We start from the raw sequence: 25,064 nt of genomic DNA on the forward strand, positions 1-25,064 counted from the left end.
GAGCATCTGTGAACTTCACGGGAATCGCAACTGCTTCTGTTCAGTGTTTTTTCAGAAATTTTTTTACGTATATGAGGGTGCTTCCCTACATATATGGAAAAGTTTATTGCATTGAATATCAAATATTCCTTCAAGTGTGAATTACTCCGCAAGAAAAAAAATCCCAAAATTATCGTTCCACGTAATGCTTCTTCATAAGAAATTAAGCATAAAAACCATAATCCGGTTTCAAAGCTCATGCGTGCTCACTGTGTTTCTCCTCAGTTTCATTATTTCGGTAATGACTTTGGGCTTTCAGTATTTAAGTAATCAGCTTTGTGCGGCCCTAATGACAATAGTCCGCTTATGTTCCTATGCAGCTTACCTGCTTGACAACGGCCGGATGTGAGGCGAGGAAGCCTCTAGCTGTTGTCAACTGAAGTGACTCGTAAATAGTATATATATAGCAGGGGAGAGATATGCAGAACATAAGTGAGAGCGGAAGGCAAATAGCAGAAGTTGTATATTAATAGGCGCAAAGAGGAGAGGTGGCTGATGTAGGAGATAGATAGGAAAATAAGTAGTGCAACGTAGCAATTAATTACATTGTAATATTTAATTTAGCAAAATGCCACAGCAATCTCACGGAAGTAATGCCAAAGATGGAAAATCCACAGGACCGACAGGAGTGATGCAAAATTTGAACTCAGAATTAACGAATAGAAGAAACACAGAAGTTCAGGAGTGAAACAGAAATGAGAAAAGAAATCGAAGACTAGCGACAGCTAGGCAGCTGTAGTATAGGAGGATTTCAGGCCTGTTATACAGTAGTAGGTAGAAGAACAACTGAGCAGATATGCGGAGGTTTTGAACTTGCTGGTCAATTGTGGTCAGGCTAAACGTCGTACAGTTTTTCTTACTTGTACTCATGCTGTTACATGAAATTTCGAATGATATATTTTTAACGCTCGGATTGTTTCTAGCATGTAACTTGCGTATCCCTATTGATAATTAAGGCTGTATTTTCGATCAGCTTATAGTTGCCTTCTTCGTAGGAAATAGTGTTTTTGAATGTACCTACCATAGATTTTAAACGGAGACATGGAGATGATAGTTAGTTTAATATTTTATTAGAAAATGTATGAGGGATCTTATGGTCGCGTGGACTTATAATCAATGCAAACTTTTGAGTTTTCCAAGAATACCAAATGTGTTGGAGATCTTTGTCTTCAATTTGAGGCGTGACTGAAGCCTAATTTAGTGTCGTGAGAACATATCTTTCAGTCCCGCCCGATGACCACGCGAATCAAATCCACTGTTCACGGTTCTTGCCGCTGAGCGCTTGATCGCCATGTACCTGGATGGAGCATATGTGTGTATCTCATACTTCATGTGAACAACAATCAATCAGCTCCATTATTGAAAGTTAATGATAATAAAATTCTGGCAATAGTTTTTACTAAGACAGAGGATTCATGGTGTTTTTAATTTTATCATGGAATGCCCTGACGCAAGCTTTAATTTCCAAGTAGAATTTATTCGATGGATTCTTCCGATAAAGAATTCTGATTCAAAATTTCCCGTGCAGAAAGATATCCTACAGTGAATGTTCGTAAAATGGTTGCATGTGAGCTCAAAAAATCGGATGCCACTCGTTATGAGCTCTTGGCTTTTCAGTACCCAGCGAATTCCATGAGCAAAATTAAATTAACATTCACTTTCAGTTTTCACCGTAGCTGGTGCTCAAACCTTAAGCGAACAAATGTACTTTTTATCAACTTTGGTAAGTCAATTTCTGTAAAATCTGCGCAATTTCGTGCGCACAACTCTTGCGACAAATGGCTCGGATGGGGAAGAGCTTTTTGGGGAAATTTCGACCAAGTTTCATCTGTAATGCTGACAACAGTGTGGACGAAAACGCAGCGCGCCTCTGATTACGATTTCTTTGTTTCTACGTCCACGGGCGTTTGAGATCAGGTAGACCCTTTTTCCGATTAGACTCGATATGTATTCAGTACTCGGCTTAACTGGTTGAACCTTTCCAAAGTATTCATTGTGTCCACTTGACTTTTTACGATGCATTGGCCTCGCCAAGGCCTCTTAGCGCATTTGTTTTCAGTACTTAGCATGAACAGCATTCGGGAGTGTAGACCTCGAAATGGTCTTGAAGAGATCTCTCGACGTGAAGTGAAGATTATTCAACTTGATGCTCGGATGGGCCACAAATGCGATTAGCTGTGGTTAATTTCCCACTGACTCAGTCGTATGGCCTAATTGTAATTGGAAATTTGACATACCTGGCTGCGTTTTCAATGGTTTTTGAAGACTTACGTGTGATGTAGGTGTGGACTACTATTAAAAAAAATTATTAAAAAAACATAATATTCATGTATAATTAAGTTTTCTTCGCTATGCAGCGCTCACTTTTTTTTATTTGCTGCTCAGAAAAGCAGTTCCTTCTTTCATGTCGGACCAGCGTGAAGTGGATTTCATTCGTGCCGTTTGAATGTATCTCAAGGCGCGCTGCCAGCGTGACTCAAGTCCGTTGCAAAGCTCCTGTTGATCTTCACCAGGTTTGATCCTGATGTTTGTTGAGCGTCGGTGTTTGTTCTCTTGGTTGCGCATGAGAACGCTAATTGTTGCTGCGGTCAAGCGCACACAGAATGGAAACTGGCGTTCCTCGAGCGAGCTACTCTTGAAAATTTGCCTTCAGCTACTGTAGGTTCAGGATGTATATATGGAACTTGCAATATTATTTGTATTGATATAACTTTTGTGACACAAAAGTATTTATATTCTGGCAAAAGTATTTATATTCTGGAGTTGAGATATACATAAAAGTGTTGATAATTTTGTCATTCGACTTAGCTTATTTGTTCTGTCATCATTACGTTTTTTTTTTCAATTATTATATGCTTCCGCAAAAGTGGGCACGAAAATTTATGACCGCCATCATGTACACAGTCATTTTGTGAATATTTAACTTTACTATGATCACAAGGACAGATCCTCATTAAACGTGCAGCTCCAGGTATAATAGCGGCGAATGACTTCAATTTCAAAAGATCTCTTTTTTTATTATTTCTATTTGTGAGTCAACTCTATTATAAAGATTTGTTTTGTTTACCTTTATTTATTGGATGTTATTTTATGTCCAAATGAAACTTTTAGCTCGAAATGTACTCCATCCGGAGTTGTTTTTTATGGAGCATCCACTCTTTGTGTCGCTGGGATGGAGGCCAGCTACGGAGCAGCCCATCGCTAATGCGATTTCGTTCCGATTAGACGCCACTGTTCCATTTTTTCAGGAAAACGCACCTTCTGTGAAAATTCCATTTATTCCGAATTTCTTATACTTTACAAAGGCTTCCTGGTGCTAACCGATGCTGGTATATAGCAATAAAGTTTTCACATTTTGCTCTTCTGGCAAAAATTCATTGTGACCTCATTGGAAACGAAAGTCGGTAATTTAATTTTTGTGAATATAACTTGAATTCTCTACGAATTATATATTTTCTGTCCAATCGTTGCGCATTTCGGAGCCATTACTCCACTTCTGTAGCTGTCAGTAATTATTTGCGATTACTCGCTGCAATAATATTATGCAGTTAATTTGTTGCGAAGACTTCTTGTGTAGGTTATTATTTTTCTCGGAGTATTGAGTCATCGATGATGGTTCGATTATTTTTAGGCTACAATTTACTATATTATCTCAATACTTTATTAATAGGTTTTTGGGTTCAGAAAATTTATGGTTCCTTAAAGTATGTTTAAAAGTTTATTATTTATTAATTCCTTGATAAGTGCATTATTTCAAAGCTGACCGTATCATGCTTAAATCTTTTTAGTTTTTGTATATATCAATTACTTTTTTTTATTTTCCTCGTGTTGACCTTTTTTTCAGTTAATAAATGTATTCGTTGTGACACGTGCCATAAAATGGGCCGTACGCTAAAGTTCGAGAGTCCATCTCGTTTATCTAAAATAAAGAAAACCATGAACTCTGTTGATGGATCGGCAAGACTATCGCTCCGGGACTGGAGACGAAACAAAAGTCGTAACGCCGTTGACATGGAACTGCTAACCGAACTGCCGGTGCCAACCGTCCCTCCGTACCCTATAGAATACTTTGAGGAACATGAAAATAGACTATCTCATGTAAACATGGCCTTCAAATTCTCTGAGGAATGTTTACCACCTCCTATTTTCAATCATGACAAACTCAACTCTGCTTTTGATCGTCCGAGAAAAGATGAAACCCTCGACAGTGATTGCAAAGGTTCTCCCAGCGAGGATAGTCGAGAAAGTGTTGGTGGGAGCACTGTGGACAGCGGAGTAGTTCTTCATTCTAGCGAATCTCGACGGACTTCTGGAAATTCGTGTGATTTTCAGCGTACATCAAATGATTCGAACAATTTTAGATCGTCTCCAGACGGTCGGGCAGACCGGGATAGCAACGCTGATAGAACTGGTCAGAATTCCGTACCTGATGTTCCTCTAAACAATGGCCGTAGTGACCTCACACAACGAACCCAACCCGCTAGCTACTCCACCCATCCAATCCATGCTGTCCATGGCCGAAGTTCTAGTGGAGCAGCTCATCCGATATCCAATGGCCTTCTTTTTCAGGCTAGCAACCAGGTGAGCACTTTGAGAACTGCATATCCAAGTCAAAATTTCGATAATTTCCAACATTCACGCACAGTAGCTCCTTTGCCTGCACCCAAACAACCATCGAGAGTTTCAAGTTTGCCACCTTATAAAGAACACACTTACGTCAACCGACCTCCTGTCCCAAGACCACCATCAGATGGTTGTGGGCCTCCTCCTTATCCTAATACTTCTCAGGATTTAAAATTGCAACCTCTCAAATACGGGGCCTTTCGACCTCCACCGTCAAAACGGAGCGATCCAGCTCAACCTCTACCGCTTTTAGGGAGCCAAATTCGTAGTCAGTTGTGGCAAACTTCTGCCCCAAAACCTTGTGGCCGTAGTAAGTCGGTTCATGACGAAGGAAGGAGAAGTGAAGCTTACAGGTCTCGCCTTGGAAGCATAAACACATTGGGCATTCCTTACCAAACAACACTACCTGCTAGATTGCCTAAGAAAACGATACCCACGTACTCCGAAGCTACAAGACAAGTTCGAATCGGGACTCGGAACAGACCGGAAGCCATTTCGACCGTACCGCTCGATAGAGTGAAAGTTACCTCACAACCAAGTAGTCCTTTTAAAAAAGCTATAATTCCAGTTTACAGCAAGGTTTGCAAACAGAAGAAGACAAAAAAGCCAAATCTCAAGTGCGATGGCACTTACTCCAAGCTTCTTGGAAACGGCGTGGGGCCTCAAGCATCTTACTCTAGCACAGGAACTACAGAAGTTGAAGATCAGAACGTAAATGTTGACTCGGTCGACGGTGCTCCAGCGCTTAACAAAAATGCAAAAGCGGAAAATAAATCTTTGGTTGGATGCAGTAATTCTGAGGGTGGATTGATATCGATGGATGGTTACACAAGCCCGTTGTACGAAGAATTACTTCAGCTTCACGATGAAGAAGATGATGGCAATGGCCAATACAGTATTGAAGTGCGCATAGATTATTCCAAGGGAACCAAGTACAAAGTTGAGAAGCGCCGTCGACCTCTGGCTGAAACCGATAGTGATAACAATAACAACAAGAACAGTGAGAAACAAAATTGTAGGACTTCTGCTAAAGAGAATGTTGGTGTCGCTCAAAATGATACGAGCGTGAACAGTGAGAAGCTCAAGCAGTTTCGAAAAGATAAGAAAAGTTCTATGGGAAAGAAGCTTAGGAGCAACAGCGATGCCATCGGATTCAAGAACGCACAAATTCTAAGCAAATTTAGAACAATGTCAATCTGCTGTTGTGGGTGAGTTCAATCTTATATTTAGATGAGTTATTCATAAGTATTCCATTCAATAATTACTTTGTTGGCTGGTTTAAAGGGTATTTGATCTGGAATTTATGCAGAAATTATACATAGTTGATTAATAGTGCCTGGTATCCGGCAGTGCTGCATGCGCCAAATTTTTACAAAATCCATGCACATTGGATGTGAAAATTCTTTGTTTATATATGATGTAATAATGTATTCCTGTAGCTGAAATTGAACACTTTAATACAGATGAGCCATAGGTGCAAGAAATTCAATTTTCCGTTTGCTGCAGTTGTGTTTTAAAGTGATGCTGTAACATTGACCTCGTGTCGAAGACTGATTATTTTTCGTATTTATTTTAATGATAGATCACCAACCTAAAATAATTACACTATCGAATCTCATTGAACAAATATTTTGTGCCTGCCAGTGAGTGTTATCGCAGCGCGGTTGTAAATTTGCTCACGTGCTATGGCGTTTAATTCTGAATTTTCTTCGGTCACGGGCTCAAGTGTCGCCAATAATTGCGGAATTTTTTATACTTATGGTACCATCACGGATGCACCGCAAATATGTACGTTGCATTTTATTCGGACTAATATTTGTTGTATTTTTCTGTTCGATTAGCAGCGAAATATTGAAACCTTATTTAATTAATGGATGATGGAAGCCAATAAAATTTGACGGGCTGAATCCTTTTGAACGAATTTATGTGCTAGTTCCGTAAAAAAATAAGCTACTAGTACATTGGTTGATTAATGAAGCCAGCAAGTTCCAGATACTTTTTTTCATTTTTTTGTTTTTTGTTTTGCTGCATGAGAACGAGTTACACAAAGTAATGCCTAGCGAGAACATCAAGGTAGGCTGTGTGTGTGTGCGGCGCGCCCATGGCGGTGGCCTGGACGTTTTAGCTTCGTCCTGGAACACCCACGGCGCTACGGCAGCTTCTTTTTCTGCTGCTCCGAGTCCTTTTCCTTGAAATGCTTTGCTACTCTTCAATGGGAGTCTAAAACACACGCAATATCAATTCCTGGGCTTGATGCATGGGCTGTACTGAACATATTTTTAGATATATTGCAAGGTAATTATAGTTTCTATCACTAGTATTCCCTGCTCATAATCCTTTAGTTTTAACTGAAAGAACGTAATATTGACATTTACAGGACTAATTTCGTTAATCAAATTACATGGAGGAGTTTTGCTCCGAGCTCTGGCAGGTGCTCCAAGTAGTAACCAACTCCGTGCAGTATACCTTGGCATTTACTGTGATTTTTAAATCAGGTGTTAGAATGCGAGTGTCAGACAAATTAATTGATCAAACATTATTTTATTTGTTCAATTTTACTGGATTAAAAATTAAAGAAGACACGGCTTTCAGTTCGACGTAATTTGAGAGAAAATAGATTCGTTTCTCAATGAGTTTGAATTTTTTTCTATTACCCTCTGTGTGAATCTGATTTTTTTAAAGTAATTTCAGTTACGTCGTTAATCATTTCAATTTATCAAGATAACGTCTTAAATTAGCAATAATTGGAGGCCAAGTAGCCTAATTCTATTAGATCCTATACAGCCGGCTGAATCGATGAATGAAGTTTCATATCTGGTTGCGAAGTTCCAATTGAACTCCGATTAGCTTTTTCATGATATTTTTCCTGCACACATCTGCTTTCATTATTACCTTCATATATTATCTAATCTGATAGATGTTCATATTTTGCATGTGTTGTAATCAGCCTAGCCAGTGGTTGACCGTTTACAGTTGAGTTATAAGGTCAAACTTCGGTTCCAATATCCTATTAAAAATTGTTAGTCCATTCGGAACAAAGGAAAAAAGAGCAATGCTAGTTCTGGATAATTTGCGGGCTTGATTTTACAATGTACTATCTTTTTATTTGTGCAAAAGCTACTTGTCACAGCCTACTTCAAATCCAAGGGACAATTTTCCTGCATACTCTCATTGCGTTAACTCCCTAATCCATGGACTATAATATTGCATGCTGTCACAGAGCTAACAACTAATCCGTGGGCAAGTTTCTTGCATGCTTTCAAAGTGCTAACTCATAATCCGAAGAAAATTTTCTCGCATGATGATTGCACGGTACAAGGTAATTCGCCATCTACCGCGGCCATTTCCATGCTCGTGATACAGGAAGGTTTCATTCGCCGAGACTAATTTCCCCGTCTCCTGCAATTCCCTGAATCCTCGTGATTTTTCATTGGCTTCAAGTGAAGACGGTTGCAAATGGAAGGTCATTTCGATTGCAGATTGACGTAATTCATCTGATGGCTTCCGATACGGAGGTTTTGGCCTGAAGCGCGTAACTTCAGTTCACAGCGAACTCTGCTTACTACAGTAGTGATTGTAATTATTTTGATTATATCAACTGCAAGAATCACGAGCAACTGTATGATATTATTTGTATACCCTCCGAATTTAGCTTTTTTCAGTGAAAGATAGTACAGCTTACAACCGTCAACGATCTAATTTTTATTAATTACATTTGCGGTGCATGTATTCATTTGATTCAATTTTGCTTTCATTAGACAAGTGAAGTTTCCACTAGTCGCATCAACATGTTCCAATAATCACAAAATTTAAAACTGTTTAAAGGATATATTTAATAAACATAATACAATGATAATACGAATTCGATCACTACCACTTTATTCTGTATATTACATATTTTTGTCATACTTAAAAATATTTTTGAGACCATTAATTCTGCTGTTGGTAATCTTAAGTCGTTATGATATTCTCATCTATAGATTTTATTTACACGATGTATTTCTCAATTGATTCTTATTTTGAAATTATTGATAAATGAGCATGTGTCGTGTAGCGTGTAGCTAATTTGAATTCTGAATGATCTAGTATCCTATGATTTTAAAAATATGGGAGAACGGGTAGATGTAATTTTTTCTCCTGCCTGTCGTTAATTTTCGACGAGTTGGAGCGTGAATAGAAAAATTATGCCCTCGGGAATTGACCTCTGATGTGACATCCTGTCTCACCACTTAGTGTCAACCACCTAACTGACCTATACCCCTGAAGGTTCACATACATTTTGAATTCGCCATCTACATCAATTTGAACTTTTTGAACCTTCTGATGCAGGACGAACTTCGTAGGAATCTGCACTAATTTGAAATTATGGATTGATCTCTATACTCTCATTGCCCTTCATTTATGGCCTTGTAATTTGGTTTTGTTTTGCTACTGACGGCGTAAATACTCGTGTCCATAGTTGTCGTTGCTCAGCAGTAAATATACGAATGCACGCACATGATAAACAAGGGAAAATTATGCGCAAATGACTGCCTCAATTGAATGAATCGGCCCATCTCATTTCGGGACGAGAGATTCGCAACTTGTTTATTTTATTTTATTTCACCGCTGCTCTTCATGTTATAAATTGTGCGTTGTTTATGGGAAACATTTTCTTCCTTAATCCTCTGTTGCTACCTGCTTAAAAATTTGTAGTCGTCGTGCTTCACTTCTCAATTAAGGAGGAGAACATAGAACCATTTTTAGCCCAGATGATCTCGCTATGCTGGTATATATGCTACTTTTATCTTGCTGCAGCGTAATAGTGAGACTTTCTAGATCATTGTTAACTATTTTGATTTGTAATTACGTTTTTTTTTATTTCAAGGAAAACACAAGAGTTACATTTGTTGTTAAATACTTTACTTAGAAACATCCTTTTCTTACACTAAATTGTTCAGCAATAACTCTGCATAATCATGCATAGTTTCTTACTGAAAACTTATTAACAATCATGATTATTATTGACCTCGAGGACTCTGTGCTCGAAAGTAAAGCAAAGTATGCCGCAAGTGAGCTTTTAGTCTTTTCTGCGAAATTCAGAGTAAAAAGAGTACATTTTCTCCAGCAGATATGCCGAAGTTACCATATTTCATTTATTAAATTTTTATCTTAAATTCTCCAGCAGATATGCCGAAGTTTCTAGTTTAATTCATTAAATTTTAATATTAATTTTTTTCAGAAACGTGAAGCGTTACGTACACCAGCCCGGCCGCATTGAGGACTACATCCCAGGACGCTCCTCCCTCTCTGAGAAGGAACTTCGTGCCGTGAGTTTCGGATGAATTTTTGATATTCATGAAGATTTCAAGATTTAGTTTTTAGTTCTTTAAGCTTGATCAATTCATGCTATTATTCTATATCGTTTTTCAATAGTTTGTAGTAATTCTGCCCTGAGTTTTTCAAGTTATTTATTGTTTTGTTGAATGCTATTTGAAAGCATATTAGATATTTATTTTTATTTACGCAACCCAAAGTAATTAAATAAATGGAGCACATGTGCGGGTAATTTCGAGAATTCCTTTTGTAAGATTTTACTTGTATAAAGGTCAGCCTATGCTCTTTTGTGTATTACATTTGTGAATGCATACATTTTATTCAATTCATAATGCAGCTAGTCCCAAAAATAACGAAGAAGCTTTTGTTTCAAACAATTTCTTGCGTGTTGGGTAATTTTTTTGCAGCTCAAGAATTACAATGACTTCATCCATTATCAAAAATTTCATTTCATTTGTCTGGTTTATTTATCAAGTTGAGGTTTGATGAACTTATACTCAACTTACTGGGCACACGAGTTCAAATCAACTCAATTTTTGTTCGATAATTTAGAGAGGAACAAGATTTATTTAGAGGAACATTTAGAGGAACAAAACGAACAGGTGTTGCACTCGCATAGTTCCCATCGATGCAAAATATGCTCTTCCCGTACACCGTGAAATTTAGTTAATAGTGTTAGAATTATTAACGTAGGTTCTCTTCTTGAGAAACTTCGCCTAAGTCATTTCCTACGACGCTTTCGAGAAATTTTCGCTCCTGATTTTGAACATTTTATATTTTTTTCATTCTCTGTTCAAAATCATTCATGAGCGTTTGATTTGATACACTTCTAAATGAATATATGTTTTTTAATTTACAAATTTTCAATTTACGTACTTATAATTTTTTCTCAGATATGTTCGTCATATAATGGCCTGCTATTCAGTAGCACTGCACCATGCAAGCTTGCATTCGTTGAATATTGTATTTAAATTCATTTGTACATACAAATAAATTGTAATTTTTATCCGATTAAAAATGGCTCCGGCAAACTTGATGCTTGAATAAGAAGTTTTCAAAATACTTCTATTTTTCCTCGAATTATTTGATGAAATATAGTTTGGTGTGGTGATTTAACTAGTTATGATTAGCATTTTGTTGCATATGTGCAATACACAGTTCAAAAGATTTTGCTCAAAATCTACATACATAGACTATGAAGTATATTTCCAGTACTGCAAATTACACTACGAGGCGATAAATATGATATCAGGTGTTGCGTAGCTTCAAAACTTACCGGAGTTCAAGTGGGCACAAATGTTCCATGGTCATCCAGATTCCCACTAATGACAAAATTTAATTAGTTGAATGCTTCAAATGTTGAATATTTTAAAAAGTCAATGCTGAAGTTGAATGCTTCAAATGTCAAAAATTTTAAATCATTTAAAATTATCGAGACAAATTATTGTCTTCTTTCGCTGATTACCTGCCATGACTTGACAATCGTGAATTAATCGTAACATATTTATCCGTTGAATAATTTGTTCACCGATTTGCATGCGCATCAACAATGTGGCTAACCCTTGACCGGTAACTATAGCTAGGGTATCCATGATGCACGTCAGGTCTCTCGGCGCTGACTCGGCAACAAAGACCTGCGATGTTGAGTCGAGGTCAACCACCGCAGTGCTCGGAACCTGTCACATGACTCGGGTTCCCGTGAGAACAAAGTCATTTTCATAAGTAAAAAGTTGTACAGATCGCTGGTTCGGCTCTTATAGGGATGGAATTGGAATTATCTTCTTTTGAAGGGATCGGGAGACGCAAATTGAACGAATTCATTTACCGTCAGCTCATTCATTCGAACGTATTCATTTACCGTCGAGAAAAATTTATCGGTAAAATTTAGTTTTTCTAGAAAGCCTGAGATTTGTAATTTGAAGCAGCTACAAACAGAAAAATGCATAGATCATACAGAAATATTTTTTGCTATTTTCAGCATAAATAAATTTTGTTTCGAGAATTTTTCTTATCATATTATCGTATTGCTGAGCAAACTCTCATTCACCTTTTCTTCTCCCACCCAGAATCCAGAAGTGGAGTATAAACTCGAGGTTTGTGCACTCCATTCTTGAGTTTACCTGTTTTCTTAATGTTAAATATTGTTCTAAATCTTGAATGATCGCTTCGATTTATTCTATACATGATTGGCATGATTTGAAAGCGGTTAAGCATGAATAAGCTAAATTTACAAAAATTAACCTGCAATTTTTCCTCTAGCCGTGCGTATAAATATTCGAAAATATTAAATTTATAGTTTAAGTTTGTCTACGCATATCACAATATTTATTGTGTTATACTAATATCATATCCTAATTACTATAACATCTCTGATTAGCATCCTCGAAAATAATTTTTAATATCCCAAGCTATGCGAAGACTTCGAATCTCACACTAGTCCAATCTACGGGCATTTTCTTCAATTTAGGATCAACTTTTAAAATTCACTTCCTATAAGACCTGACCTAACGGAGAACTCAAATATGAATGTAAAAAATATGTTGCTGAACTTGAAATTGAAATAAATAAATAAATTCCGAAGAAGTATAAATATTTTGTTGTAAAATAAAGTCCTGTTGTTTTGTGAAACGTTTCGTACCTCTGAAACTGCACAGTATCACGGGGATATAAATACTCATGCTCTGAATGAAGCAACTACTTGAATGTCATTTAATAACAATGATTTCTCTAAAACTTTACAACAATTATCCCAAGTAATTCAAGTTATTTTCATTTCATTCATCATTCAGTTATTAACACTAAAAACTCATCTTGGCATTTCATAGTGACGTTAGATTTAAGCGAGGCAATAATCGTGTAAATAGTTTAATTTATATCATGTAAATAGCGACATTCTACGTCTCCAACCTCACTGAAATTCTGCTGATCCAATCTTTGCTCTTGTATAGCGCGTCCAATTAATGATCATGTGTATGCGTTAATATTCAATAGATACAACCGGAGAATTGAAACTCATCTCTAGCATAGCAGATTTTTGCTTAACTTCTTTAATCACGGTGACACAAAGTAACGATTTCCAAGATTCATGTCATTATTTCATGGGTGATCATAATTGCACTTGGTATTGAACAAGTTGATAGCAACCGACCATCATTATCGAATTCGATTATTGGATTATTATTTCTTGGAAATTATTAATAATTCATCAGGCATACCTGACATTTTTTGCCTATTTACCAGAGTTTTTTTTTGGGTGCGGAAGAAAATTCATGTCTGCACTGTTTGAAAGAGGGGATTTGGTTTCTTTGAATGATAATCTCAATCTATCGTTTGAGGTTGCCGGTTTTAATTTCATATTTCATCTTTGTTAAATCTAATTCTTGAATTCGTTCTTCATTCATTCACTTGGTTTCATGTTTCTCAAAAAACATAATGATTGGCTATATTCACTGGGGCTTCGACTATGGCATACTTTGGGATTCTTAGGAAGTTTTTATGTGTGCCTTCGTTCTTTTTATTGCATGATTCTCAAATTTAAGAAGAAATATTTAACTGTGTGTTTGTATAACTTGATATTAATTTTTTTGCAAATAACAAATATTTGTAATTAAAATATCCCCGATGAACGATTTGCGATCGATGTCTAATTGACTAACCTACGTAACTGCTTCATTTTTGTGTAGAAATTTTCATAAATAAGAATGATGTGTCATATTAGCTCTTAAAGATTACAAATATAAGCGCTGGATTTGATTAGCATTTTGCGCTAATGTTGAGCCAGTTTGCCAATGCTGTAAAAAATTTTCTTCCACTAAAAATATCGTTAAAAATATCTTGTTCGTGCAATTTATGCAAGCGTATATCTCGCCGATAACTCTTTTTAAGGAGATGTGGATCGATAGTTAATTAAAACCTTTTGTATCATTTAATTATCATCGAACATATTATCAGGAGTATCAGTACATTTACAAGTTCCACAGGTATTTCATATATTGTATCTGAGTTCTTTTGGCTCATAGGCTTTCGTTTTTCCAGATTTATTTCTCAAATTCAACAGAGAGAACTGATTTAATTCAATGCTATTATAATCATAAAAATCATTTAGTTACTTAATTTATTCACTTTTCATTGCACAAATCAAATAAATTTAAAGTTGAATGGATTCCGATTTCCAAAATTTTCATATTACTTCTCCCATTTATTTAATATCCAATTAATCACGTAGGCCTTTCCTTTTGAAAAATTTCCTTCAGGCAAATAAAATTTAATCCTATATAATATTTTAATTATTATGAATTTGAATTATATTATTATTTGAGTTATTATGATATTAATAGTTAAATCCTGCCAACAGTCCCGCGACCAAGATCCTCCTAGGGGCTCGAGCAATCACCGCTACAACCCTGCGCGCATGCAGATGTCCCAGTGAGTTCACGAGTCACTCATCCACGGTAGCGCCTATTTGTAACTCATCCATGAATAAACTAATTTTATTCACTCATCCACGGTAGCGCTTATTTGTAACTCATCCACGAATAAACTAATTTTATTCACTCATACACGATAGCGCTTATTTGTAACTCATCCACGAATAAACTAATTTTACTCACTCATCCACGGTATCGCTTATTTGTAACTCATCCACGACTAAACTAATTTTACTCACTCATGCACGGTATCGCTTATTTGTAACTCATCCACGAATAAACTAATTTTACTCACTCATGCACGGTATCGCTTATTTGTAACTCATCCACGAATAAACTAATTTTACTCACTCATCCACGGTAGCGCTTATTTGTAACTCATCCATGAATAAACTAATTTTACTCACTCATCCACGGTAGCACTCGTTTGTAACTCGTATACGATAGGATAAGAAGTAAACATAACAAGTTTACCGCAACACTAGGATTATTCAAGAAATAGGTTCATAATGTTTGCAACTAAGACTCTATCATTCGTCGTTTATTGCATTATATATTCTATCTTTAAACTTTGTCGTGGACGCCATTACTTATGATGTTTATGGATATAACCATTGTTGACATGAGCGATTTTGTGTGCAGTGCGCTCAAGGAGGGAGGCTACGAGAGCGACAGCACGCTAGTGTTCCGCAAGCAGAGCGAGAGGCGTCCGGAAAACCGCAACATCAGCGAGGTGTACAGACAGGTAAGCCTGAGCCGCACACCTGTCGTTCATGTATCTAGGGCTTGTTCTCTGCACTTATATTTTAACTGTAGTTGTTAACTGCGAGACCTTTTACTCTTAATTGATTACAAACACGCTGAATTTTATTCGATATTTATTTAATTACCACACCGTTTGATTATTAAAAAAACTGTATTTCAAATGCAAGTTTATTCTATTGCGGAATAGATCAGTATCAAAATTAATTAATCTGATGGGTCACGTCTTTTACTTGCCCTGCTATATGTAAGCAACTCAACCGAGAAATTTTCAATTTGTAATCTATATTTTGTAGAATTGAGAATTATTGAAAAAATTTCCCTGGTTCACTTGATATGTATGCTCAATCAGCCTCTTTTTTATTTAGATTCAGCGAGGCGGTGAAGTTCCCCTTGAAGGCCTAAGGAAAGCTGCTCCACGCAAGCCTAAAGGTAAAAGTTTAATGCTTTTATAGGGTTATGTACAATAATTTGTAGAGGTTTTATAGTTGTGCGTCCCTTCTTAATTAAACGCGCTGTTTGAACTTGGAATCGTGGAGATCAAACCCACGATTCCCACTCAAAATATGGTTTCCGTAATAATCCAACTAGTTCATGGCAACAATATTAGCTAACAAAATTGTGTATTTTAAATGTTTTTGTTATTATATTGCAATCCTAATTAAATAGAGTTTAACAAATGAATTCAACACATTCCAGGTGATCATTGCTTTCTAATTCTTTTAAAGCTATTACCGGGAGAGTTTTTTAAACGTACTCTCCGATGTTATTGTGTCTCGACGTTTTGTTTTCTAATTATAATTGTTCTGAAGTTCACGGACATAAATCATAGACTTGTTGTTAGTATAAATTGTTTTACTACTATTTATTCTTTCTTGTTTATAATGAGTCAATTATATATTATTTTGCATTACCTAAAGGAAAATCAGCAATGGAACAAAATAATAACTACTTGTTGCTTAGTATATTTCAAAACATTAAATATTTTATTGTTTCACTTCTGAACCTTAATATCGTTCTTTTGCTTCGTTTCCTGCATTAAAACCGTTACCGCACACGCAAGCTTATTTATCTAATCCTTGATATATACTTCTCATTTTTCACGTTCGACAGCATGCACTTTTGAATTTAGAGAAATAATTTTCCATCTATCACGTGTTTTATAAACCAGCACCTAACTCCACTCTAAATCTTTCTTCTCTGTATTTTCTACTAGTCTTGTCTAAAATATATTGGGAACCTTCTTAGCATGATGTTATCTTTGCTTAGTGGATGAAGACTTCAAATTGCCAAAATTAACTTTAAAAAATATGTCCCTTAGATTTACTGAAATTCTATGCACCTGGACAGGATCTTTGGCTTCTAAGGTCTTTAAAAAACTTGAGAACGAAGCTTCATCAGGAGCCAGTGATGGAATGAAAATTTCTTATATTTCTATCTTCTTATTCTTTATACGCACGACTTCGTTAACGTTTACTGACCCTTTGTCTACGAGTACATCAATCTCCTTCAACGAGGTTTCCATCTGAAGGAATGTGACTAGAGTTACCGTCAGCGGTGAGGGGGTTTAACAAAAATGACTCACGAGTACAGTGGCAAAACGACTCAGATCTTGTCGCCTAACCATGACGGGAACTTATCGAAATTCATAAAATAAGTATATTTTGTTCATTGAATTCTACAAAAAAAATGAATTTTTATGACTTATGATTCTATAGTGTTTGGATTAATATGTTAAGAATTACTCAGGTATTACTTAACATCGTTACAAATTATCGCAGTATGTATTTTAGGATTGACTAAATCAGTGGGGCATGCATAAGTAGACTTGAGGTCTATTAACGTCTAGCTCTATCTTCATTCCAGAGAAACATTTTCTAAATGAACGTCTCTACGAACTTCTTATGGAGATCTTGGTGTATTTACTATATGTTTTTCTCTGATTCGGTGTTTATGTGTTATTTACATATACTCTGCGTTTTACTAATCTGAATTCCGAATTGGTCTCACCCGACGCACTCCGAATTTATCCTTTTTCCTGGTAACGTATTTACAATCTGCACCCCGCTGATGTTATTTTATTCTTTACTCAGAAACTCATTTATTGATCAAAATATTTAATTCAGCTTAAATTATTGTGAAAAACAACACTTTCAATGATAGTTCTCAATTATCATATTGTTGGAAAAAAAATCGGAAATTTCTGTGAGTAAAATGAAAGTTTGCAGGTCAGTTGAGGTTGTGTAGATCTAGACCCTAGATGTAAATGTTGCACTATTGCACTTACTGTAGCGTGCTTGAAAAATGTGTGGGTCAACTAACTCGATTTGAATCCGCTTATGAAGCACTGGCATGGAAAGCACTACATCACCGCAGGCGAGATGGAAGATTTCATAGGAGCTTTACTAAACTTGAACGGCACTTCACTGACTCAGACAAACTGGACAGTTATTTCTGGGATGATGGCATGGGGACTTCCGAGCAAACCGCCCTTGTATGCAGCTTGGGAGACTGAACTGATCGCACCTCATCGAACTTCGCACAATTGATTTTGCACTGCACTGGTGATGTATTCTGCATCAAGGGAACAAACTTAAAACACGTTTTGTGTTACAGATGATTTCTTCGTAGTCTACTCCGACCTTGATCTTGGCCTTAGTCATCCTGCCTTGAGTGACTTGTCCGCAGCAACTCGTGCATTTTCTTCACCAGCGCTGTCTGCAGTCCAATCCACCTCTGAAGTTTCAAACGCACCGTCGTCTGATAATCCTAAATCAACAACTGAAAGTTCTTCGGAAGAAAGGTCCAGTCAAAATTGTTCTAGTTTTTCAGTCGGTGACGAGGCAGAAGACATGTCGTCCAAACCCAAAGTCTCCACAAATGCAAAGATATCTCCGGCGAGTCCCAATGCTCCTCGTCGGGTTTCTTCAAAATGGCATCCGTCGTTGATCAAAATCACGAAAGATAAACCTCCAGCTGCAAACATTCGTTCTGTGTCTGCCGAGCGGGTGAGAGCAACTAGGGCCCTTTATTCTTCATGGCATCGTGAAATGGTGACCAAGTCGAAAGATAAGTTATCTCCTGGAAGAGCAACATTGCACGCTCCTCGAACTAGAGCGTCTCCATCATCGACTACACCAAAAACTTTCCTCTTGGGCAGAAGAGCAGTTTCTGAGTCGCGATTCACGATTCAAGACAGAGAATTGTCTCCCTCTCCTGGAAGCAATGACAATACTTCCGCATTGGATAAAACCCGAAAGTTGACTTCTGTGAATCGATCAAATTCTATTAATGTAAAATCAATTGAGCCTAAAATAAGAGAGAAATCCTGCCTGCTAACTAGTGCATCACCGCCTCGGAGGCTTTTGTCTCCAAGGAGTGACTCGCCTCGGCGCAATTCATCTCCTGTTTCTGAACTTGGCCGTCCACCTTTGTCACGACACACTGTGAGCAGTAAAATAAAAACCAAGTCATATCAAGAGAAATCTGGTAGCAGTACTTTGGGAATGCGTAGTCGCAGTGCTGAACATCCAGGCTCAGCGAGGATTGCAAGACACAGTTGCTGCATCGCATCAACGGAAAAAGATTCTCATTCCAAGACGCTTCCAGGAACAAACAAAACTAAAATTTTGAATCGACGTGCTCATCCAACCGATTCTAAGCGCCTACGTCAAAGTGAGAGTTTTGACACAACACATAGCAACGAAACTGGGTATTCAAGTATGTTGGATTTATCACCTTCCCCATCGCCGGATAATCTTCACTTCGCTTCGCCTATCGGTCGATCAAGCAAAAATGCGAAGACGTTTGAGCGCAGAAATCAGTCTACAAGTGTGAATTTTCCATCATCTTACTTCAGGAGGACTCTAACATCTGCCGATTACGCTGAGCGTCGTGCAAAATGGGAGACGTTATCTAGAAGTGAACCGAAGAAGCGTTTTCGTTCCATCAGTCCACCAAAAAGTCTCATTCCTCTTCGGTCCACAAGTCTGGTGAGGCAAGCCAGTAGTGCGATGAAGAAAAATCAGTCAAAACTTACCGAAGAACAACCTCGTCGTTCGCGAAGCTTGGAAGTTGTCAGCTCATCTCCATATATTTCTCCTGAAAAATACCGGCAATATATTCTCGAAGTGCGATTGGCAGCTCCTCAAAATGTCAGAGTTTCTAATTTAAGACGGCTGTTCTCATCGCTCGATCGCGTCCAACATTTGGAAAGGTCAATAAGCTCCACTGACTTGTCTTTACTTGAACGAAAAGCCAGTTATCTTCTTGGATTCGAGGCATGGAAAAAACTGAAAGATAACGAACGTAAGGCTCTCGAATACAAGCTCTTGATAAATGAACTTGACGTTGCTCAATCAAACAAAGACTTCCTTTACTGCGTTTCTCCCGAAAGAAAGTGGATAGGTGACTCATTTCTGCGAGGAAAGAACAAAAGTGTTCAAGAAATTCGCCGAAAATTCTTGGAACAAAATACATCGCCTGAACGTTTTGAACAAAGATCCAAAACGGATTTCATTTACTCCTCTGGAGTGTATAAAGGGCTTTGGAGAGGTGAGTCGGTGAAAGAGTGCGCCAGAAATATTATCAGCAAGCAGCATCCTTCCGAGTTAAAAACAAAACTCAACAGGGATTCAATTGAACGGCGATCCATGGGACTTTGGACTAGTCTGAGTTTAGAACAAGTCAACGCGTTAAAAGATCAGTTAAATGATATTTATGGATCCATGCATAACGTCCAATCATGGAAAGAAAGAAAGAAACTCAGTCGCAGTCGGAGTCAAAAAGAAAGAGGTGAGACTAATCGAGAAACGCACGAGACCGTCAACATTGCTGCTACAGGTCGGTTGCTGACTGAAAAATTTGCCAAACGGGCTGCGCGACCAGCCTCCGCCGACTGTTCACTTCTTACTAGCCCCGAACTGGTGCCTAGTAGCCTCTCCAAACTGACCAATATTGAAGCCGAACGTAAGAAACTGTCAAAGCAACTTTCACTAGAGCTGAAAGAAAAGGTTAATGAACAACGGAAGGGTGCCGACACTAACATAAATCGTGTACTTGCCAATCATGGTAGCAGACGTACTCCCTCCATTAGTCCGGACAGCACATCAAGAATGTCTCCAAGGACTTGTTATTCATTGGATATTTCGGATTCATCTCAGCCTTCATCTTTAACTTCTCACGCAGACGATCAGTTCTTCCTCCTTCTTCAAAAGCCATTGAGAAGCCGCAGCTTACCACCCGATTTGAATGACGAGGACGGAGAATCAAGTGATTCTGACGTGTCCGTTCGAACTGTGATTCACAAAGACGTCGCTGGAAAAGTTAAGTTTTTTGAGAAAAGAGCCCGGAAGCAGTCGAGATCTTCTGAGCGCTACTCCTCGGTTAACAATAGGTTGAGCCTGCCTTCGGAGCCAGATCTGTGTCGCTTCTCAGCAACACTTCCTGCATCCTACAAAAAACGTCAATCTGCTCCCACCTTGTCTTCTCATGACTTGTATACTAGAGAAGACGTGCCATCATCTAAGCCTAGAGGTCGACACGAAAATTATTTCATGAAGAGGAGAGTTGGGTCTGAATCGATGTCTACTTCAAAAGATCACCGCTATGGGGACTACGACGGCAGTTACTCACGTTCATATCTGAAATACGTCAAAACAGGAGATGTTTTTCGCTTACGTGACAAGTATGAGAGCACGGAAAAATTATCTTACTCGGACAAACTGCGAGCAAACTCATTGCCTAATCTCGAGGATACTTTATCCCGAGTTACCCCAAATAACAGAACAATCGTTCGGGCTCAGGAAAATGGCGATGTGAGCTCCGTTCGTCAAAAATATGAAGTGCCCAGAAAATCAAGAAGCCCAACTCGATGGGTTCCTATTCGAGACGAGTACGTACCCAAAAGTAAAATTAAATCCACTCTCGAGCGTCTTGGAGAAAAGTCTGAATCTTTGTACGACCCTGCTACGATCGAGCGTGTGAGCAAACGAGACAGCGTTGAAAAGAGCGTTCTGAAGCGAGTTCACACAGGTCTTGTTGAAACTAAAGTTGGGAGAATCGAGTCCAATATTCATTTGAAATCAGGACTGTCACTACTTGGGCACATGTACACGTCTTCTCCATCATTGACCGAACTTTCCAACATGGGCCCTCTCGTGCCTCCTAGGCCATTGTCGCCTACGTCCGCGGCTCCCAAGAAACCCCTTCGTTTGCATCAAGCAGTAACAGCTAAACCCCTTCAGACCTCTACTCCTACGGTGTCACCTCTTGATGGTTCTTCCTTGAAGTCTGACCTCAGAGTAGTGACTCCTCCAGAAATGAACCGTTGCTTTGCTGGCAAAAATTTTCCTGATTATAATGCTGAAAATCATCGACCGAAGTCTCGTTATATTCCACTGGACTGTCAGGGTGCTGTTTCGTGGACTCGTTCTCTTGAACGACCAAGGCGTCTAGCTCGGGCAATCGCCCCTGCGTCTTTCAATGGTCCAGCCGTCACGACTTGCGCAGTAAATTCATGCGCAACGTCGTACTTTTCTTGTACCCGTCAGATGACTGTGCCCTCTAGCCGGCTTTCCTACAGCAGTTCTTATTCTACCAACCCATCTCGTAGCTCCATTGGAAGCCAAGGATTCATACTACCGTACTTCGATCATCGGCAAGCTCAACCAAGTTCATTGCCGTATGTCTCACCGCCATCGAGGGTTAGCTCCTACTCTTTCCAAGGTGATTTACCGGAACCTGGAAATTATTACCAATACCGTCCTCAAACGTCACGTTATGATTGTCGATCGCTTTCTCCTCCACGTTCGTATAGCCAGTTTTCTGACGTTCACTCCCCTGCACGATACGGTCCCTACTCTGGGCAGCGACTACCCCAAGACTACTCGCACAACCGCAACTCGTACTTGTCATCGGGAGAGAGAAGTTCTTATCTAGAAGCAAAGTCTCTACCAGGATCAGTGATCTCTACGCCTCGTCCGATTTCTCCACCTCGAAGTTTGTATTCTGCTAGAGCTCCTCCGCGACCTCCTCAACGCAAGTCGGCCAGAGAATTTGAGGCGCAATTAACCAGATCCCGTAATCGCCTTCAAGCAGTTAGAGACCACAACTTCAACAAAGCTGTCACTTGGAAAGGTGTTGTTTTGATTTTTGATAGATATTTTCTTATTCTTGGTGAATCAAATAATTTACTGTACACTATAGTGGCGGTCCTAATTTACTGTTGTAATGTTACAAACCTGGGTGCAGTTTGTGAATGTACTACCGAACAGATCTGATTGCTTGTTGCTGTGGTAATTTTTAATTTATTTGTCTGCATTTTCTTTGATTTTCACCTTTCTTCAGCTTTAATTTATTTTGTGGAGCATGGATTATTAACACAGGGTCTTCATCATGACATAAGACTTTATTTATTTCTGAAGGAAATTAGTCTATTATCTCGTAGCCTCGCGTGCTTCTTTTATTTTAGAGTGACGTACTGACTCTTAAATGCTCATTTGTGGGCGCGATTCTGTGTCTTTCTTCCTCTAGTCGCTGTTGATACCACTGATACCTCGCTAATTCAATACTTGTGATTATCCACAACATCAGACCCAGTCATCGGCCCCTTACCTTTCCCCTACTTAGCGGCTGGGGGATATGGATTCTCACGGTCAGGTAAACCTCCAATATAAATTCTACGATGTAAATCTAAATTAAGAAATTTTTCTTAGAATAGATGCCACGGCGAAGCTGCTGAATATTGCTGTACAAAAGCTTATGTCGAAAATATAACTTGGCGTAGATGAAGATTTATTGGATATGTTATTAAAGATTAATATCATAAAATTGTTTCATCTCTTTTTGTTACAGGCTCTTAAAAACCGAATTAAGCTCGAAATTTGAAAGAGAATCTATAGATCTGTAGTGAAACGTCCATGTAATTCAAAATTACCGCAGTCACTGCTATTTCTGGTACTTACACTTTGCAGAAATTATTATTAATATAATAGATCTGTGGAGCTCATAAAATTACATAGTTTCGTTATTTGGTTTTAAGTCTGTCAAAAAGTTTTAAGTCCGTCACTCGGTAACAGATTTATTCCGCATTTTCGTATAAATCACTTTTAACCGTTGGAAAGACATTAAAATCTCTGCAGCTCATAGACATGACAGAATACTTTCTTTCTTCACCGTCCCTTATTTTAGGCGACGGACCCTTTTTTAAGAACACATTATTGGCTACAAACTTCCCTGAGAATTCACATGCCTAAATCAATTGAGATTTCCGATTTGTTATCGACATTCTCCTTATCTCTAGTTTAATGATTCATTCAACAATTTTTGCTGCATCAGAAATTTTTTAATTCTGTCTCTTTATTTCTCTATGCTTAATTCTGTTTGATAACTCATACTTTTTGATTACACAGTAATTACGAAGCTCTTTTTGAGAACCATTCATGGCATCCTAAGTGGATTCGGTTTCCCGTGCAGCACAGTTGATAAATTGGATTCCTGACTCGCCCTTTTAGTTCTTGTAAGCTGCAATTACTAATAAGGTATTCTGCATATAGAAGAAGGTGCTTTAAAAGAGCAAAGTAATCTGTCAAATAATTAATTATTCAGCGTTATTTTCTGAGATATTGTTGATGTTAAAATTTCAATTATTCTTGTATATGAACGCGTTGAAACAATGGTGTTGGTTCAGTCCTGTTTGCAATTAAAAGTGACGGAGAAACATCATTTTAAACTTCGATGCTAATTTTCCCGTTGCACTTGGTGGATAATTTTTCCGGAAACAGACTGGACGTCAACTGGAGAAAGGCTTGATGTTTCTACAAAATTTCTTTTGCGACTTTTTCGACTTGCTACAAAAAATGTTCATGAAAAATGTTCATCTGCACTTTTCTGTCGCTGTTTTTTATCTAATTAATGTCAGATTTTAATTTTTCTCTTTTTCTTCAAAACTTGACCATTTCTCCCCCACGCTTAAATAAACTTTCACTCTCAGAACCGCGACGAAAAGCTTATGGATTTGCTGAAGAATGCTTCCTGCGCTGCCTGCAGCATTATTTTCTTATGCATTATTACTGCAAGTTACCTATGCTTCCTTTCGAGTTTCCGTCGTATTCTGCACTTTGAACTCATTATTCTCCTTCATAGACGAGATCTTCCAGCCTAAGTCTTTACTGTCATATCAGTGATATCACTTTGCTGTTGTTGGAGTTTCCGATTGTAAAATGTTTCGATTTCTATCAGCATCTCTGCCAGTGCTTCCTCTTAAAATTTTTATATTCCGCTTTGTTGTGTTTGACGTCACGTTTGCCTCACAGTTCTCATTTTGGTCTCATTCGTGACGGTTATGGTTTTCTCTATTGTGTTAATTATCCAGCAGGAGCAATTTGAGCTCCAATTCAACTTTCGACGCACAATTCGTGATTTGAATTTATCCTTCACCGCGTTTTTTTTCGAGAGAGGTAGAATAATGACAATTTTGCTTAAAAGAAGTGTATCACACCAAAAAAACAACCTACACATTGAAAAATTGCCAGTATCATTTCCCTATGTTTGAATGTATATGTTCCAAAGTAGGGGCTACATAAGTGTAGGAATTCGCTTCCATGTATTGGATGACATATGCATCTAATACATTTTTCTAGTTTACAGAGCTTGTAGGACTCAATTAGTATTTATCTCATCGATCTAATCCGACATCCGAACTACCCGATTGAATTTTTTTTCAAATATATTATTACCTGATGATTATTCATTACATTCGTTATTTCTTAATGGTTGCTGAATTTGCAGGTAATTCAGGCTAAATCACCCGACATCCATGTTGCAAGATTGAATATTTTTTCCAAATATTTCATTATCTGGCGATTATTTATGACCTTCGTTATTTCTTAATTAATG

The 25,064-nt window shown here is 38.0% G+C and overlaps 1 protein-coding gene across 7 annotated transcripts in view; it reads left to right on the plus strand.

The window, feature by feature from the left end:
* LOC108676805 overlaps nt 1–25,064 on the plus strand; it is a 210,579-nt gene that overhangs the window by 168,229 nt on the left and 17,286 nt on the right. For 4 of the 7 annotated variants that reach the window (XM_047883342.1, XM_047883340.1, XM_047883339.1 and 1 more), the window contains 7 exons: nt 9,884–9,971; nt 12,045–12,071; nt 14,333–14,403; nt 15,048–15,150; nt 15,536–15,599; nt 17,784–22,304; nt 22,761–22,826. In XM_047883342.1, coding sequence (XP_047739298.1) covers nt 9,884–9,971; nt 12,045–12,071; nt 14,333–14,403; nt 15,048–15,150; nt 15,536–15,599; nt 17,784–22,304; nt 22,761–22,826 — 4,940 coding nt within the window. Of the gene's footprint in view, nt 1–3,881; nt 5,871–9,883; nt 9,972–12,044; nt 12,072–14,332; nt 14,404–15,047; nt 15,151–15,535; nt 15,600–17,783; nt 22,305–22,760; nt 22,827–25,064 lie in introns of those variants that run through there. The other 3 variants (XM_047883343.1, XM_018164946.2, XM_018164994.2) reach the window with 3 other exon arrangements.

The sequence above is a fragment of the Hyalella azteca genome, unplaced genomic scaffold (genome assembly GCF_000764305.2).
Source record: "Hyalella azteca isolate HAZT.00-mixed unplaced genomic scaffold, Hazt_2.0.2 contig12663, whole genome shotgun sequence".
Taxonomy (NCBI): domain Eukaryota; kingdom Metazoa; phylum Arthropoda; class Malacostraca; order Amphipoda; family Hyalellidae; genus Hyalella; species Hyalella azteca.